The sequence below is a fragment of the Notamacropus eugenii genome, chromosome 6 (assembly GCF_028372415.1).
Source record: "Notamacropus eugenii isolate mMacEug1 chromosome 6, mMacEug1.pri_v2, whole genome shotgun sequence".
Taxonomy (NCBI): domain Eukaryota; kingdom Metazoa; phylum Chordata; class Mammalia; order Diprotodontia; family Macropodidae; genus Notamacropus; species Notamacropus eugenii.
In genome coordinates, this window is record NC_092877.1 from 49,035,016 (window position 1) to 49,050,135 (window position 15,120).

Below are 15,120 nucleotides of genomic sequence, written 5' to 3' on the forward strand. Positions count from 1 at the left end.
GTACGATAGAATAATCAAAAAAGTCAGTATGATCTTGGGCTGTTTTTAGGGAAGTGTAGTGTCCAGAACTTGGGATATGCAGTTCTCTGTTGTCTGACCTGGTCAGCATCCTTTGGAGGATTTTAGAGAGGGCATTGATAAGCTGAAAAGTATTCAGAGTAGGGCATCCGGGAGGGTGAAGACCCTTTTAATTCATGTTCTCTCTTTTACCCCCCTTCCCAAGTCAATTGGTTATCAAGATTTGTTGATTCTCACTCTGCTCCCACCTTGCAGCCATTCCTTACTTTATCTGTACCATCTCCACCTTAGTTCAGGCTTCATCACTTCTTACCTGGACTATTGCAACAGCCTTCTCCCTGCCTCTACCCTCACCCTTCTGCACCCATCCCCTGTACAGCTATCAAGGTGACTCTCCTAAAGCCCAGGCCTTTGTTACTCTTCTGCTCAGCAAATTGCAGTGGCTCCCTGATGCCTGTTTGGCATTCACATCCTCTCAGTTTCAGCCTCTCTTTGTAGACTTATTTCACATCTTCCATTTATGTACATCATACTCCACACAAACCACCTTACCTGCTATTCTGTGTAAATCATACTCTTAAACCTCATGTCTCCATGCCTTTGTTTAGACTCTGTCCCATTCCTGAAAGGCTTCCCTTCCTCATCATCACCTCTTAGAATCCTTGGTCCCCTGGGACCTCAAGTGTCCTTTTCTGTCCCTGGGTTTTCCTGATCCCTCCCAATTATTGGCATTCCCCTCCCAAGATTATATTTACTTTGCTTACATTTTAAGTGTATTTATCTTTATACAGTTATCCCTTTCACATTGCGGGGATCAGGGGTGTGGCACCCCCATGATCTGGAAAATTCATGTAAAATTTTTTAGCCCTCTCTTTGTACCAGACAAGTCTGAATTTATCTTTTTCTTTTATGGGGTGTTTATAGTACCTTACAGTAAAATTTTGGTTAAATATTTGATCATAGGCTCTGTGTGATCTGGTGGCCTTTGTGTGTCATCTGTGGCTTCCACAAAACTCCCCCACAATTCCCATTAAATTTCTTATGTCAACCTGCAATATATTGAAACTGTAGTGGGGAAAGTCACGATGATAACTGTAGTTATTGTTTTCCCTTTGTAGAATTAAAGCGTTTTAAGGGCAGGGACAATTTTTATTTTTGTCTTGATATCTTTCGTGTCTCACCCAAAGCCTGGCACACAGCAGATTTGGTATATATCTACTTAATAAATGCTCATTTAATTGAATTGAGTCAGTAATTAATTGCATTATCTTGGATTTGGCCCAAAGTTCTAATCAACTGAGACCTTATTGGAGCCTGACTTATTCATTGTGTTAGGTCATTAAGCATTCCATCTATGCCTTTATCCAAGTTATTAACAAAATTGTTAAAGGGCACAGAACCAAGCAGAGACCCTTGAGTTCTTCCAGTAAGACTTCCTTCCATGTTAACGTGGAATCATTAATAACTACTCTTGGGATCCAGATGGTCACCCTGCTCCCAAACCATCCAACTCTACACCACCTAGTCCTCATCCTCTATTTTGTCTACAGAAATAGTGCAAAGGTGAGGGAAAAGGCCTAGTCATATGCTTTGATAAAATCCAGGTGAACAACATCTACGACTTCCCCCTTGAGCTGCCTGTGTAGTAAAGGTATCAAGAAAATAACAGAAATGATGTTAGCTAGACTAACATCTAGTCTTGACTTGGGTCAAGAAAAAAAGAGAAATGAAGTTCCTCTAGCTAGCACAGTCTTCTATTGATGGAGTTCTCCTGCCCATTATGACCTTCACTTCTTCTTTTGCCAAGGTCACTGACAGTTCCCTCAAATAACACGTCCTAGACTTTTTACGGGAAGAAATAGAAGTCAGATTCTCTGGCCTATCATTTGCGCACTCCCTCCTTGTCCCTTTTCCCAAAATTGGGGCATCTTCCTTTCTCTCATCCTGTGGTGCTTACCTCCTGCTTCTTTCAGAGATCGAAGACAGTGGCTCAGCAGTTATTTCAGAGCCCTGCCATGAAGGTCATCCTGATCTGGCCATTTCAACTCCTTAGGGGTAGCAAGGTGCTCTTATTCTGCTGTTCTTGAGTACCTATCCCTTGCTAATCATGTTTGTTCTGCACCTTTCCACACCAAAAAGCACCATTCCTGGCAGAGAAATGAAAGCAAAGTAAAGGTCAAGCAGCTCAAATTTTGCTGAACGCTTCTTGTCCTGGGTGCCCAACTGGGTGCTAAGTACTGTGGGAGAGACAAAAGATGTACAACATTGTCCCAACATTTAAGGAACTTATCTTTTTAGGGTGACTGGTGGGGCGAGGGCTATAAGGAACAGACTGTGTCCAGTTCAGATAGGACAGAGGCAAACTTGAGGAGCGGGGTACCTATTAATGTGGCCTAGGCTTTTGGGTCCTCATAGCCTATATTGACGTGACCACTCTGTAGAATATGTTAAGCCAATAATAGTCATAGCTCATATCTCTCTAGAGTTTAGGGGAAGTAGACAGATGACTGGGTTTAGAGTCAGGAAGCCCTGAATTCAAATCCAGTCTCATCCACTTCCTATCTATGTGCCCCTGGACAAGTCATATCACCTTTATTTGCCTTAGTTTCTGTCAGGCCTAGAGGCCTAAGGGCTACCCGAGTCTTACCTTACCTATCGCAGGTCTTCAGCTGGCCAAACCGGATAAACATATGAGAGAAGAGACTTTCCAAAGTCGAACAAGGGTTAGGCTTTATTCAGGGTCTTGGTTACATGTGCAGGGGGAATTCTTCCTCAGGAGAGAGGAATCCTCTTCCCAAGGAGGCAAAGATCTTACAGTAAGAGAATGGAAGTGGAAGTGTGAGAGGGAAGAGGGGAGAGGGAAGAGGGGCCTTCTGTCCTCTAAGGGCCCCTCAGCACTAAGAGCGCCTTCAGGCTTTCCTGACCCTACTTAAGCTCTCCCGCTGCATAGTTTGCACCTGAATACCATGCCTGTTCTCAGCCCTTAGACAACAATAGGTGTGCTCAGACCATGGATTAATCTCCAGGGCGGGATGCTCTCCCTAGCAAGTTTCCCACGGGGAAGAGGCAGAAATGCACGAGATAGCCTGGGTCTCACACCTCAATTCCCAGCTGTTCCCTGGGGGGCCTCATGAGAACTCTAAGGTTTAGAAGTCCTCACTTTTACCTGCCCGAGACTGTCCACATGGAACTGAGCTTACACCCCCAACAAGTTTCCTCATCTGTAAAATGGGGATAATAGGAACAGCTACTTCAAAGGGTTGTTGTGAAGATCAAATGAGATCCTAATTATAAAGAGCTCAACTCAGTGCCTGGCACATGGTGGGTACTTGTTTCCTTCTCTGTGACATGGTTAGTAAATGAGGATATTAATGCTATGTATGATTCTAACAATGTCTTATTTTTCTGGCTTTCTGGGGTTTTACAAAGGGTTGTCCTCACTACAGCTTTGTGAAGTAGCAGCATAAGCTTTGTCACTCCCATTTTGTGGATGGAGAGCCTGAGACTCAGATTAAGTGACCTTGCCCAGGGCGGCTGAACTTGGATTAGAAGTCAGTCTGTGACTCGTCTGATGCTCTTTCTACTAGACCCCACTGCCTCCTATTTGAATTGACCTAAATGGAGCTGACTACAAACAGCTCATGTTTCTGCTGGATCTTACCATTTGTAAAACATTTTCAAAGCCAAAGAAAGCCTTTATCGAGGGTAGTTGTGTTTTGGAGGTGTCCGGCCCTATTATTTAATTGCTATGGGGAATTCCTTATATAGAAACTGATTTCCCTGCTGCAGTTTATCAGTTTGTCTCTAACTTCAAGTCATGATCCCATGGCCTCTGTGAACCCTGAATCCTTCTGACTCAAGCTAGCCTTCTTTCCATTGCTTCATGCTGCTTTTCAGTGCTGATGGTGCTAATAATTGACATTTGTAACATTATTTACTTCATATACATAATCTCTTTTTATCCTTACCATGTGAGGGAGTTATTGCAAGTATTTTTATCACCACTTTACAGATCAGTAAAGTGAGGCCCAGAGAAGCTGATGTGACGTACCCAAAGTCTTGTAGCTAGTGACTGTCAGAACAAATTCATCGGTCACTCACATTCAGTCAACAAGAATTCCTCAAGCCCTTTCCTCAAGTTGAGTACTGAAGGCATAAAAAACAAAAATGAAAGCCCCAACCCTCAGTGAGCTTCAATTCTATTGGATGGGGAGACACCATGTCCATATATTTGGAGAGAGAGAGAGGGAAAAATGCATATATTTCACATTTCAAATGTATATGAAATAAGTGCAGAAGAATTTGAGGGGGAGGGCACTAGCAGTTGGGATCAGAAAGACTTCAGATAGAAGGAGGTATCTGAGCTGAGTTTTTAAGGAAAAAAGTTTCTGAGAGGCAAAGATGAGGAGGGAGGAGGTCATTCCAGGCCTGGACCAGGCTTAGAGATGAAACATGGGTGATTGTGTGTGAGGAGCAGCAAGAAGACCAGAGTGCCTAGGCCACAGAGTGTGGGAGTTACGTGTGACAATGTCTGGTCAAGAGGAGAACCCAGGTTCTCATCCATTTCACTTTTCTGTCCAATGATCTAGGCAGCTATTGGCTGAAATAAACTACTGAACACCCACTAGCCCTGATTGGTGATATTGATGTGGAAAAATCAGTGCAATGAATTTTAACCCCCTTTTGTTAAAGGTGCCCCAAGCCCGATGCAGGACTTCATGAGGGGAAGTCAAGTCTTGGAATCAAATCATCATCGGAGCATAACAACAAACCCAAAGTTTGGTGATCATAGCAGCATCTTGGACAATTGCTTTGATTTTTCTTTTCTGTGCCTCTTGTTTGGTGACTGCTGTTGGACTCGAACACTTGAGGATGTTGAAAACCATTTCTGGGGAGATGTGATCATGTTTGGAGAAATGACCTTTCATCTCTTTCTTCAGTGCCCTTCCTTCTAAAGTTGGCTGTGTTGGCTATGTTGTCATTCTCTTCTCAGATCACTGCCAGGTCTCATAGGATCTGACTGGCTTAGGAGTCGGAGGATATGCACAGAGTTAGGCTCTTAACGTTCTTGCCTCTTGTGACCTCAGCCAAGCCCCTTCACCTCTCAGGCTGTCACTTTCAATCATTGTAAAAGAGGGACTTGAACTCATCTCCACTGACCCTTCCGACTCTGAGTCTCCTGATCTTTGGTATCAGTAAGTGCGTAGGAAAGACCTGCTTATGGCCAATGCTGAGGTCAGAGTCTTCCAGGGAGAGTTAAAAAGCCCCAACCTCTGCCTGGCCCTATCCTGACTCCCAGAAGTCCTCCCAACCCCACCTCCCACCTCAGTGGTGGGATTTTGCAGAAAGGCACCAAAGCACCTGGGACCTGCAGGACTTTAAAAATATTTTAAAAAATACAGTTCTTTGCCCAGCAGGGATAGATTGCTTTACATTGGAGTTCATAAAAGGTGCCACCCAAACTCCATAGTAAATACGGCCCTTGGGGTGAGTTGCAGTTCATAACATTAGTTTATATTCTGTCACCGTTTTTTCAATTAAACTTAGGTGAATCTGAAGTCATTAGATTTAGGCTAAATCCACACAGCTGAAGAAACCTGGGCTCTTTTTCTTTCTCATTTCTTTCTCTGAATTTTCACTGAGGGGCTTTTATCTTCCCCTTAATCCCACCATTTCTGTCAGGACATAATCTCTTTCTCAAATTTACATTTTAATTACAAGGCCAGCTGAACTAGGTAAAATCAATAATGTCAGCATTCAGCAGCCTAACTTTCAGCTGAAACCCCAGCCTCTCTATTTCCTCCTATCGATTTATCTCTTGAACACTGTCTGCTTTATTGCTTCAGGCAAATAGGTGCCATTTGGTCAATTTAAACAAAAAAGGGGATTTGGACATTTTTATGATTCTTTCTAAAAGCAACTCTGGGAGGACATTTGAGCCAAGACACTGTACTTGTATTTGCCGGGAGGCAAGAAGCAGTTGAAATTCCTTGATTTGGGTGTTTGTAACCATTCCATTTTGTTTCTTGTTTTACAAAGTGCCCCATTATTCTTTCTGAAAACGAATGTTCTTGGTGTCTGAGGAATGCCGTCTGCTTTAGGGACTTTTACTTTAAAAGTATGTCAGTGAGATTGATTTTCTACAACAATGTTAAAATGGGAGGGTTTTTTTAAAAATGCCGTTAGTATTTACCCTTCTTTAACACGGTTACCCATCTTTTTAATGGCTTGAAACAACAAATCAATGAAAAATATATTTCATTCTTGTAACTCTTAGGAATTCTTGTATTGATCTTTCAGTTGTGATTGTATCTATCTAAATGTCACATTGTTCACTTATCAGTCTTGCCCTTCCTTCCTTAGTGGGGGTAAGTGAGTGTGTGTGTGTGTGTGTGTGTGTGTGTGTGTGTATGTGTATGGGTGTGCATGCATTGCTCCCTTGTACATGTATGTCATTGTCAATAGGTGGGTTTGCCCCTGAAATTGTACAAGAAATTGAAAATTTGAGCTTTTTTTGGATGATGCTTTTGGACAAAATTCTCCCTATCTTCTGAATACATATCCAAAAGTGTACTTTAGAAACATCATTTTTTACATTCCTTTTCACATGGTAGAGTGTAGTGCTTAGGAGCTCCTGAGCTTCAGTGATCCTTGTAAGTGTATGTCTCCTCCCCTTGTAGCCTGTTCCCTTTGAATTGACCCAGAATCAGAATAATTATCAGGACTCCTCACCTGAGGAAAAAGACATGTTACAGAGAATTTCATAAGAACAGATTTCATTATAAAGGATTTTAATAACAGAATTGAGATTTACTAAAAACAGATTTCTGAATCATATTGTTTTAATTTAGCTTGCTTTTGATGACTCAGTCTTAGAGGAGGAAAACCTTTGCTAACATAGCTGAACAACATAAATAACTCTTACTAAAGGGGAAGTCGGGAAAAAAAAGTCTCATTTTTGAAGTATCCCTCTGACTGAACATAGGCATGTCTGCTCTGATGTATCTGTTCCTTTGATCATGAGCCTGATTGCTCTGACATCCTTAGAGGCTGAATTTCTGACTCATTAAGCTTGCTATTTTCCCACTTTTATACTTTCTGTGTTGGCAAGATATCTATCTTTGAAAGGATTTAGTTGGGGGTAAAATGATCATAAAAAATTAGTAGGTTTCTCACTCTGGGCTTTAAGAACTGTCTTTGCATTGCAAGATAATGATAAGACCTGGGAGAGGATGAGACCTGAAGAGATCATCTGGTCTAACTTCCTTATTTTATGGGATTCCAAATTGGGCACAGAAGTTAAATGACTTGCTTAACACTGGTTGTAGACAGTAAGAAGCAGAGGGAGGATTAGAACCCAGGCACTCTTAATCCAAACCCAAGGCAATTTCCTGGGATGATGCTAATTGTGTTTGTGGGGAAATTCTTTTTTTAAGTCTAAGCTCTGAGTGTTCCCAGAGTCTCATTGGCACTGCTGAAGGAGAACTCAGCTGTCAGTTATTGAGGGGTCCAAGGGTTAAGTGTTGTGAATTATCCAGACTTATTACGTCTCCCACTTTTGGGGGAGCACACTTTTTATTACTCCTCTAGTCATAAGAACATCCATACCATAAGGGAGGGGGCTTGTGTGTCACAATTCAACTGAAGACAGCGTAGTTTCTGTACAGGCTATATGGTAAAGAAGGGGTGACTTGGAACCACCAAGCCTACTCATGTGATGTTGGAGGTCCCTTCACTTCCCAGGGCTTGTGAGGATGAGATGGATGAGATGATCCCTAGGATTATCAATGTACATTATGGAAGGTAGGAAAACTGGATTTGGGAGCAGGAGACTTGGGTTTGAATCTTGTTTCTGAGACTGAACGGTATACCCTAGGCTGAGCCTCCATTTCCTCACCTGTAAAATGGGGGTGAAAGTACTCGAATTACCCCCTCTAGAGCTGTTGTGTGACCTACATGGAGTAATGTGAATAATATATTTTTGAATCCTTGAAGTTCTGTATGTAAATGCAATGTTATTTTCCTTAAACTATTAGTTTAGCTGGTGGCTTTTGGATTGAGTGGATTAATTTATCCCAGATCTTTGCTTCCCAAAGTGAGTGTCCTTCAGAACTATCAATGTATGTATAGTCTTCTCTTGTCACCTATTGGTTATTTCTCAGCCCTTTTGGCATCTGTACCTGAGAGGTCAGGATAAGTGGGTCTAGCTGTAAACTGAAAGGTACAGAGAAAGATAGATTTGGAGATGTGCAGCTTGAGAAGTTACCATCAACTATGCTGACGTTTCTTCATGTGGGCTTCGAGGGGGACAGTCTCAGCCCCTTTTGTGATATTTCTGTTAAAATTTGGGAGATGGAACATGGTGTTTGGGGACGGTGAGTCTGCTTCCTTCCTTCTTTATTGTAGTTTAAATCAAGGCATTGCTGATTTACTTTTGTAGACAAGTTAATTTCATTTGGATTTTATCTTACCAGTTTTCCACTGTCTACATATTTAAATTCTTGTCTCAACCAAAATCATAGTTACCATTTGTTTTCCATCTGCCTCTGGTTTGGCCTAATTTACCAACTATGGATGTTGCTTCTGCGAGTAATCCAAGAGTTAGTCTTGGCGCCGTGGGCCACTTTGGTGGTTCTCTTGTCTTAGCTTGGCTGTTCATTTGGAAACAATCAATTTTCTTTTTCAGAATTAAGTGTTTGGGAACTGTGTATTTAGTTAGAGAGCCCCCAGACCCTCAAGAGGGGAACTCAAAAAACAGAGTGGATTTAGAATGCTCATCATTTTGCTCTTTCCTTTTTTTGGAAGAATATCAGAAAAGGGGAACTTGTGTTATTCTACAGGTTATTTAAACTGAGGAACAATGTGATTTAGCAGATGGAGAGTGAGCCTCGCAGATGTGGAGGACATCCCCTACTAACTGCCTTCCTTTTTGACTGTGGGACTTGAACCGGGACTTAACCCCACTGTCTTTTTGTTCCTCTGGCCTATAACGGGAGGATGGCAGTGCTTTTCAGTTGCTGACCAAATAGAGAATCCAAAGGATTTTGATTACAAACTGTGAAACACCCTGACATGTACGAATACCACTAACAGCCACCTCTTTGTTCCAGGGCTAGAGCCCCTGTCACCTCCGTCAGCCCGGAGCAAAGGAGGAGGAATGAAGTCAGGAGGACTCAGCTCAGCTGCTAAGCCACAAGCCAGCGAAGAAGAATTGGACCCAACCTGTGCTGCAGCTACCCTGAGGGTGCTCCGAGATAGGCTCCCCAAAGTCTCTCCTTTATCTAGCAGGTCTCTTTCTAGACTTTCTGTTCCTCCAGAAATGTTGTGCTCATGGGCTTTGCTGCACAGACTGATCTGTAAGGCTGTCAAATTATTGATAATGCCTTTTTGGTACCATGTTGTTTGGAACTCTAGGCCATGGTGGGAAGGGTGGAAGATGGAGGGGTGGGGAGAAGAAGGATGTGAAAGTCATAGCAGAACATTATGGAAGAAGAATATTATTGTCTGTGGTAAGGATTTTCCAAGACTGCTCTGGCTATAGTAAATTTAAAAGAATAAAAATGAACATTTTGTTTTCAAGAGCATTTTGCTTCACAACTGGACAGATATTTTCAAAAAGTATATAGAGACCACCTGCAAAAATAGCATTTTAAAAATTATGGATTTAGGGAAAAATTACTTTCTGAATTAGATAAACCAATTATTTTTTTAAAGGGTACCACTGGATTTAGAGCTAACTTATGGGGCCTTGGGCCAAGTGCCTTCTTTCTCTCTGTCTCAGTTTTCTCACTCATAAAATGAGAGGTTGGCAGGACTGAGATCTTCTCAAACTCTAAATCCTATGATCTTGGGCTAGCCCTCTTGGGCCAGTGGAAGAAGAAAATACAGAGTTGAGTGTTGTCCATGGTTACTGTTCTGCCTGGGCTCCTCCAAATTGAGATGTGAGGCTTGTGCCCTAGTTGAACCTCATTTGAATGGAGGTGCCCAGCCCCATGGTAGGCTTGTACTGGGTGCTCTGTGTCTAATTCAGAAGCTTCTCATCTGAAATTAGGGTTTTCTCTCTGTACACATAAGCAGCCAAAGACAGGAGAAATGCCCATGAGTAAGATCTCACGTTTCTGACTCTCCCTGTAACGGGTAGGGGAAGAATTATCATCCCCATTTTACAGTAGAAAAGACGGTAGTTCCGAAAGGGAAGTAACTTCCTCATGGCCACGAAGCCAGGAAGTAGGACCTTCAGGCCCCCCTCCCCCCCAAGTCCATTGCTCTTCCCAGAAAGCTCCACTGGCTCTCTCAGGTGGCTAGAGTCATGGTGACATTGTTACCGTCTTTCATTGTTGGCTGTTTCCGTGATTTCTAGTGTATCGGGAAGTGCCCCGGCAGCTTCTACAGGAGAGGCTGATGACAGCAAGGCGAGGAAGCTGGAAGAAGAGCGAGCAAGAGCCCCTGTGATGCCATTTGGGATGGACCTTTACTACTGGGGGGAGGAGCAGCCCACATCTGGGAAGATCCTTAAGTAAGTACATGTATCTGTTCCATGGAAGCTGCCAGGGATTCTTCTATACCATCTAGCTACAGACCCACCATCCTTCTCCTTTTTGCCGTTTGTCATTGTTGTTTGTTTCTGTAACTGAGTTTATGGTTTTTTAAAAGAAATTTTTACTTATACATTTTGTTTAGACATCACCAAATATATCCATCCTCCCTTTTCCCTCTTAGAGAGCTACCCTTTATAATAAAGAACAGGGAAAAAGCAGTTTAGCAAAACTAGCCCATGCTTTAAAGAAGTCTGACATCTGTTGTGTTTCATGCCTGTGATCCTTTACCTCTGCAGAGAAGGAAAAGAGGAACCTTCATGCTTGGCTAGGATAATTTCATAATATTCAGTTTTGGTCATTTTGTTATTGAGCTTTCCATGAACACTATGACTGTTCTTGCATACATGGGGGTCTTTTCTTTGTCTTTGACTTTGTTCCTTGGGGTCTGTGTCTAATAGTGTTTCTGCTAGCTTCTGGTATGTCCAGCAGAATGACTTTTTTTTTGTTTCATTCCAAATTGTTTTCCAGGTCAGTTGGACCAGTGTACAGCTCCATCTTCAGTGAATGTGCCTGTCTTCCTACATCCTTTCAAACACTGACCATTTTAGTCTTTTATCATCTATACAATATAGTATGTGATGTGAAACTGTTGAGTTTTTAAAATTTTGATGTATCTTTGGTCTTCATTTATTTTTCCTGTTAATGACTTGGAGCTTTTTTTTAATTGTAATAGATTGAATTTCTTCTTTTGAGAACTGCTTTTCCATGTCCTTTGACCAATTTTCTATTAGAGAATAATTCTATTTCTTACATATACTAATTCCCTACATATCATGGGCAGTAGACCTTTGCCAAAGATACTTGCTGTGAGATTTTTTTTCTTAGTTAACTGCTTTTTTTCCTAGTCTAGCTACATTGATTTTGTTCATATAAACACTTTTTGAAGTTCTGTATTCAAAATTTTCCATTTTGGTTTCTATGATCACCTCTGTTCCTCATTTAATTAAGAATTCTTCCTCTATCCATAGGTATACAAGGTTCAAAATGTTTGTCTAAACCCATTTTCTGCCAAACTTCTTTCCAGTCTCGGAAATAGTTTTGTCAGATTGGAAGTCATTGCCTCAGTAGTCTTTTATGAAGTTTTCCCTGATTTCCAAACCTTCTTCACACCACTCCTCACCCCCCATTAGTACTGACCTTGCCCTTCAGACTTTGTATAGAACTATTTTGTATTTCTCTGACGTGTATACATACACATATGCACGCGCATACTTAGGATCATCGCTCTAGAGCTGGAAGGGATCTTAGAAGCCATCTAATCCAGTCCTTTCATTTTACAGACAAGGAAACTGAGGCCCAGGGAGATGTTAAGTGACTTGTCCAGAGTCACAAAGAATGTCAGAGATGGAGTTTGAATGCAAGTCCTTTGATTCTAGAACTAGAGCTCTATAGATACCTATGTTTGTAGGTCTTACCTAGGTTTGTAGGTCTTAGGATAGGAACTGGACCTGTGGGATTTTTTTTTTAGTATAGAGAACTACCAAGTAAGGAAACATATCCTATTAATTCAAAGCATCACCTTCTCTTCAGCTTAGAGTATTGCTGGGTTGTCTAGAGCAGTGAGAAGTTGAGTGACTTCCCCAGAGTCTCACATCCAGTATGTGTCACACATGGGACTTGACCCCATGTCTTTCTTTTTTTTTTTTTTCTTTAGCTTTTAACATTCATTTTCACAAAACTTTGGGTTACAAATTTTCTCCCCTTTTCTCCCCTCCCCCCCCAAACGCCAAGCATTCTAATTGCCCCTATGACCAATCTGCTCTCTCTTCTATCATCCCTCTCTGCCCTTGTCTCTGTCTTCTCTTTTGTCCTGTAGGGCCAGATAGCTTTCTATACCCCTTTACCTGTATTTCTTATTTCCTAGTGGTAAGAACATTACAGTTGATCCTAACACTTTGAGTTCCAACTTCTTTAGCTCCCTCCCTCTCCGCCCCTTCCCTTTGGAAGGCAAGCAATTCAATATAGGCCAAATCTGTGTAGTTTTGCAAATGACTTCCATAATAGTTGTGTTGTATAGGACTAACTATATTTCCCTCCATCCTATCCTGTCCCCCATTACTTCTATTCTCTTTTGATCCTATCCCTCCCCATGAGTGTTGACCTCAAATTGCACTCTCCTCCCCATGTCCTCCCTTCTATCATCCCCCACCACTCTGCTTATCCCCTTATCCTCCACTTTCCTGTATTGTAAGATAGGTTTTCATACCAAAATGAGTAGGCATTTTATTCTTTCCTTTAGTGGAATGTGATGAGAGTAGACTTCATGTTTCTCTCTCACCTCCCCTCTTTATCCCTCCACTAATGAGTCTTTTGCTTGCCTCTTTTATGAGAGATAATTTGCCCCATTCAATTCTCCCTTTCTCCTCCCAATATCTTTCTCTCTCACTGCTTGATTTCATTTTTTTTAAGATATGATCCCATCCTCTTCAATTCACTCTGTGCACTCTGTCTCTATGTGTGTGTGCGTGTGTGCATGTGTGTGTGTGTAATCCCACCCAGTACCCAGATACTGAAATGTTTCAAGAGTTACAAATATTGTCTTTCCATGTAGGAATGTAAACAGTTCAACTTTAGTAAGTCCCTTATGACTTCTCTTTGCTGTTCACCTTTTCATGGTTCTCTTCATTCTTGTGTTTGGAAGTCAAATTTTCTTTTCAGCTCTGGACTTTTCATCAAGAATGCTTGAAAATCCTCTATTTCATTGAAAGACCAATTTTTCCCCTGAAGTATTATACTCAGTTTTGCTGGGTAGGTGATTCTTGGTTTTAGTCCTAGTTCCTTTGACTTCTGGAATATCCTATTCCATGCCCTTCGATCCCTTAATGTAGAAGCTGCTAGATCTTGTGTTATCCTGATTGTATTTCCACAATACTTGAATTGTTTCTTTCTAGCTGCTTGCAATATTTTCTCTTTGACCTGAGAACTCTGGAATTTGGCCACAATGTTCCTAGGAGTTTCTCTTTTTGGATCTCTTTCATGCGGTGTTCTGTGGATTCCTTGTATATTTATTTTGCCCTCTGGTTCTAGAATCTCAGGGCAGTTTTCATTGATAATTTCATGAAAGATGATGTCTAGGCTCTTCTTTTGATCATGGCTTTCAGGTAGTCCCATAATTTTTAAATTGTCTCTCCTGGATCTATTTTCAAGGTCAGTTGTTTTTCCAATGAGATATTTCACTTTATCTTCCATTTTTCCATTCCTCTGGCTTTGTTCTGTGATTTCTTGCTTTCTCATAAAGTCCTTAGCCTCCATCTGTGCCATTCTAATTTTGAAAGAACTATTTTCTTCAGTGAGCTTTTGAATCTCCTTTTCCATTTGGCTAATTCTGTTTTTGAAAGCATTCTTCTCCTCATTGGCTTTTTGAACCTCTTTTGCCAATTGAGTTAGGCTAGTTTTCAAGGTGTTATTTTCTTCAACATTTTTTTGGGTCTCCTTTAGCAGGGAGCTGATTTGCTGTTCATGCTTTGACTTCATGTCTCTCATTTCTCTTCCCAGCTTTTCCTCCACCTCTCTAACTTGATTTTCAAAATTCTTTTTGAGCTCTTCCATGGCCTGAGCCCATTGAGTGGGCTGAGATACAGAAGCCTTGATTTCTGTGTCTTTGCCTGATGGTAAGCATTGTTCTTCCTCATCAGAAAGGAAGGGAGGAAATGCATGTTCACCAAGAAAGTAACCTTCTATAGTCTTATTTCTTTTCCCTTTTCTGGGCATTTTCCCAGCCAGTGACTTGACCTCTGAATATTTTCCTCACACCCACCTCACCTCCTGATCCTCCCAGCCAGTGTTTGGGGTCTGAGATTCAAATGCTGCTTCCAGCCTCAGGGCTTTGGGCGGGGGCAGGGCTGCTATTCAGTGTGAGATTAAATTCAGATGCTCAGGTGAGGGCAGGGCTGCCTCTAAGGCTCAGTTCCCTCAGGGAGTTTATGCACAGATCTTCAACAATGGATCCAGGCTCCTGCCTGCTTGGGGAGCCCTGGTCTGCTGCTGCCCCTCAGCTTCTGTCTCCCGAGGGGGCCCGAGCCATGGGGGCACCCCACTCCCCCCTCGACCCGCCAAAGGGACTCTCTCACCGACCCCCGTCACCTGTGGGTGGAGGTACTTGTGCGGCCGCTGGAGATCCCGTCCCTGAAGCCCGCTCGGATCTGTTCCTCTCGGTGCCGCGGCTGTACTCAGCTCCCAGTCCCGGCGCCCAGTCCGCAGCACGAAGGACCTTTTACGAGAGGTTTGCAGGTCTCTCCGGAACAGAAATCTCCCTCGCTCCAATGTTCTGTGGCCTCTGGGTGCAGAATTCGCCGTGAGTTACTTCTTTGTAGTTGTTCTATGGGTTGTGGGTTCGGAGCTATGTGTATGTGCGTCTTTCTACTACGCCATCTTGGCTCCGCCCCCCTGACCCCATGTCTTTCAAGCTTTGAGGCTGTCTCTCTATGCACTAAACAGTGCACCCTCTCGTTTATGTCTTTTCCTTCTGCTAATCTCTGAGATCCAGGAGAGCAGGAATTGCATT

General features: G+C 42.3%; 1 protein-coding gene across 3 annotated transcripts in view; it reads left to right on the forward strand.

Annotated features, from left to right (window-relative positions):
* Positions 1–15,120, forward strand: part of UVSSA (UV stimulated scaffold protein A) — a 116,484-nt gene that overhangs the window by 69,289 nt on the left and 32,075 nt on the right. For all 3 annotated transcript variants that reach the window (XM_072619962.1, XM_072619960.1, XM_072619961.1), the window contains exons 9-10: positions 9,129–9,306; positions 10,379–10,534. In XM_072619962.1, the coding sequence (XP_072476063.1) occupies positions 9,129–9,306; positions 10,379–10,534 (334 nt within the window). The remainder of the gene's footprint in view (positions 1–9,128; positions 9,307–10,378; positions 10,535–15,120) is intronic.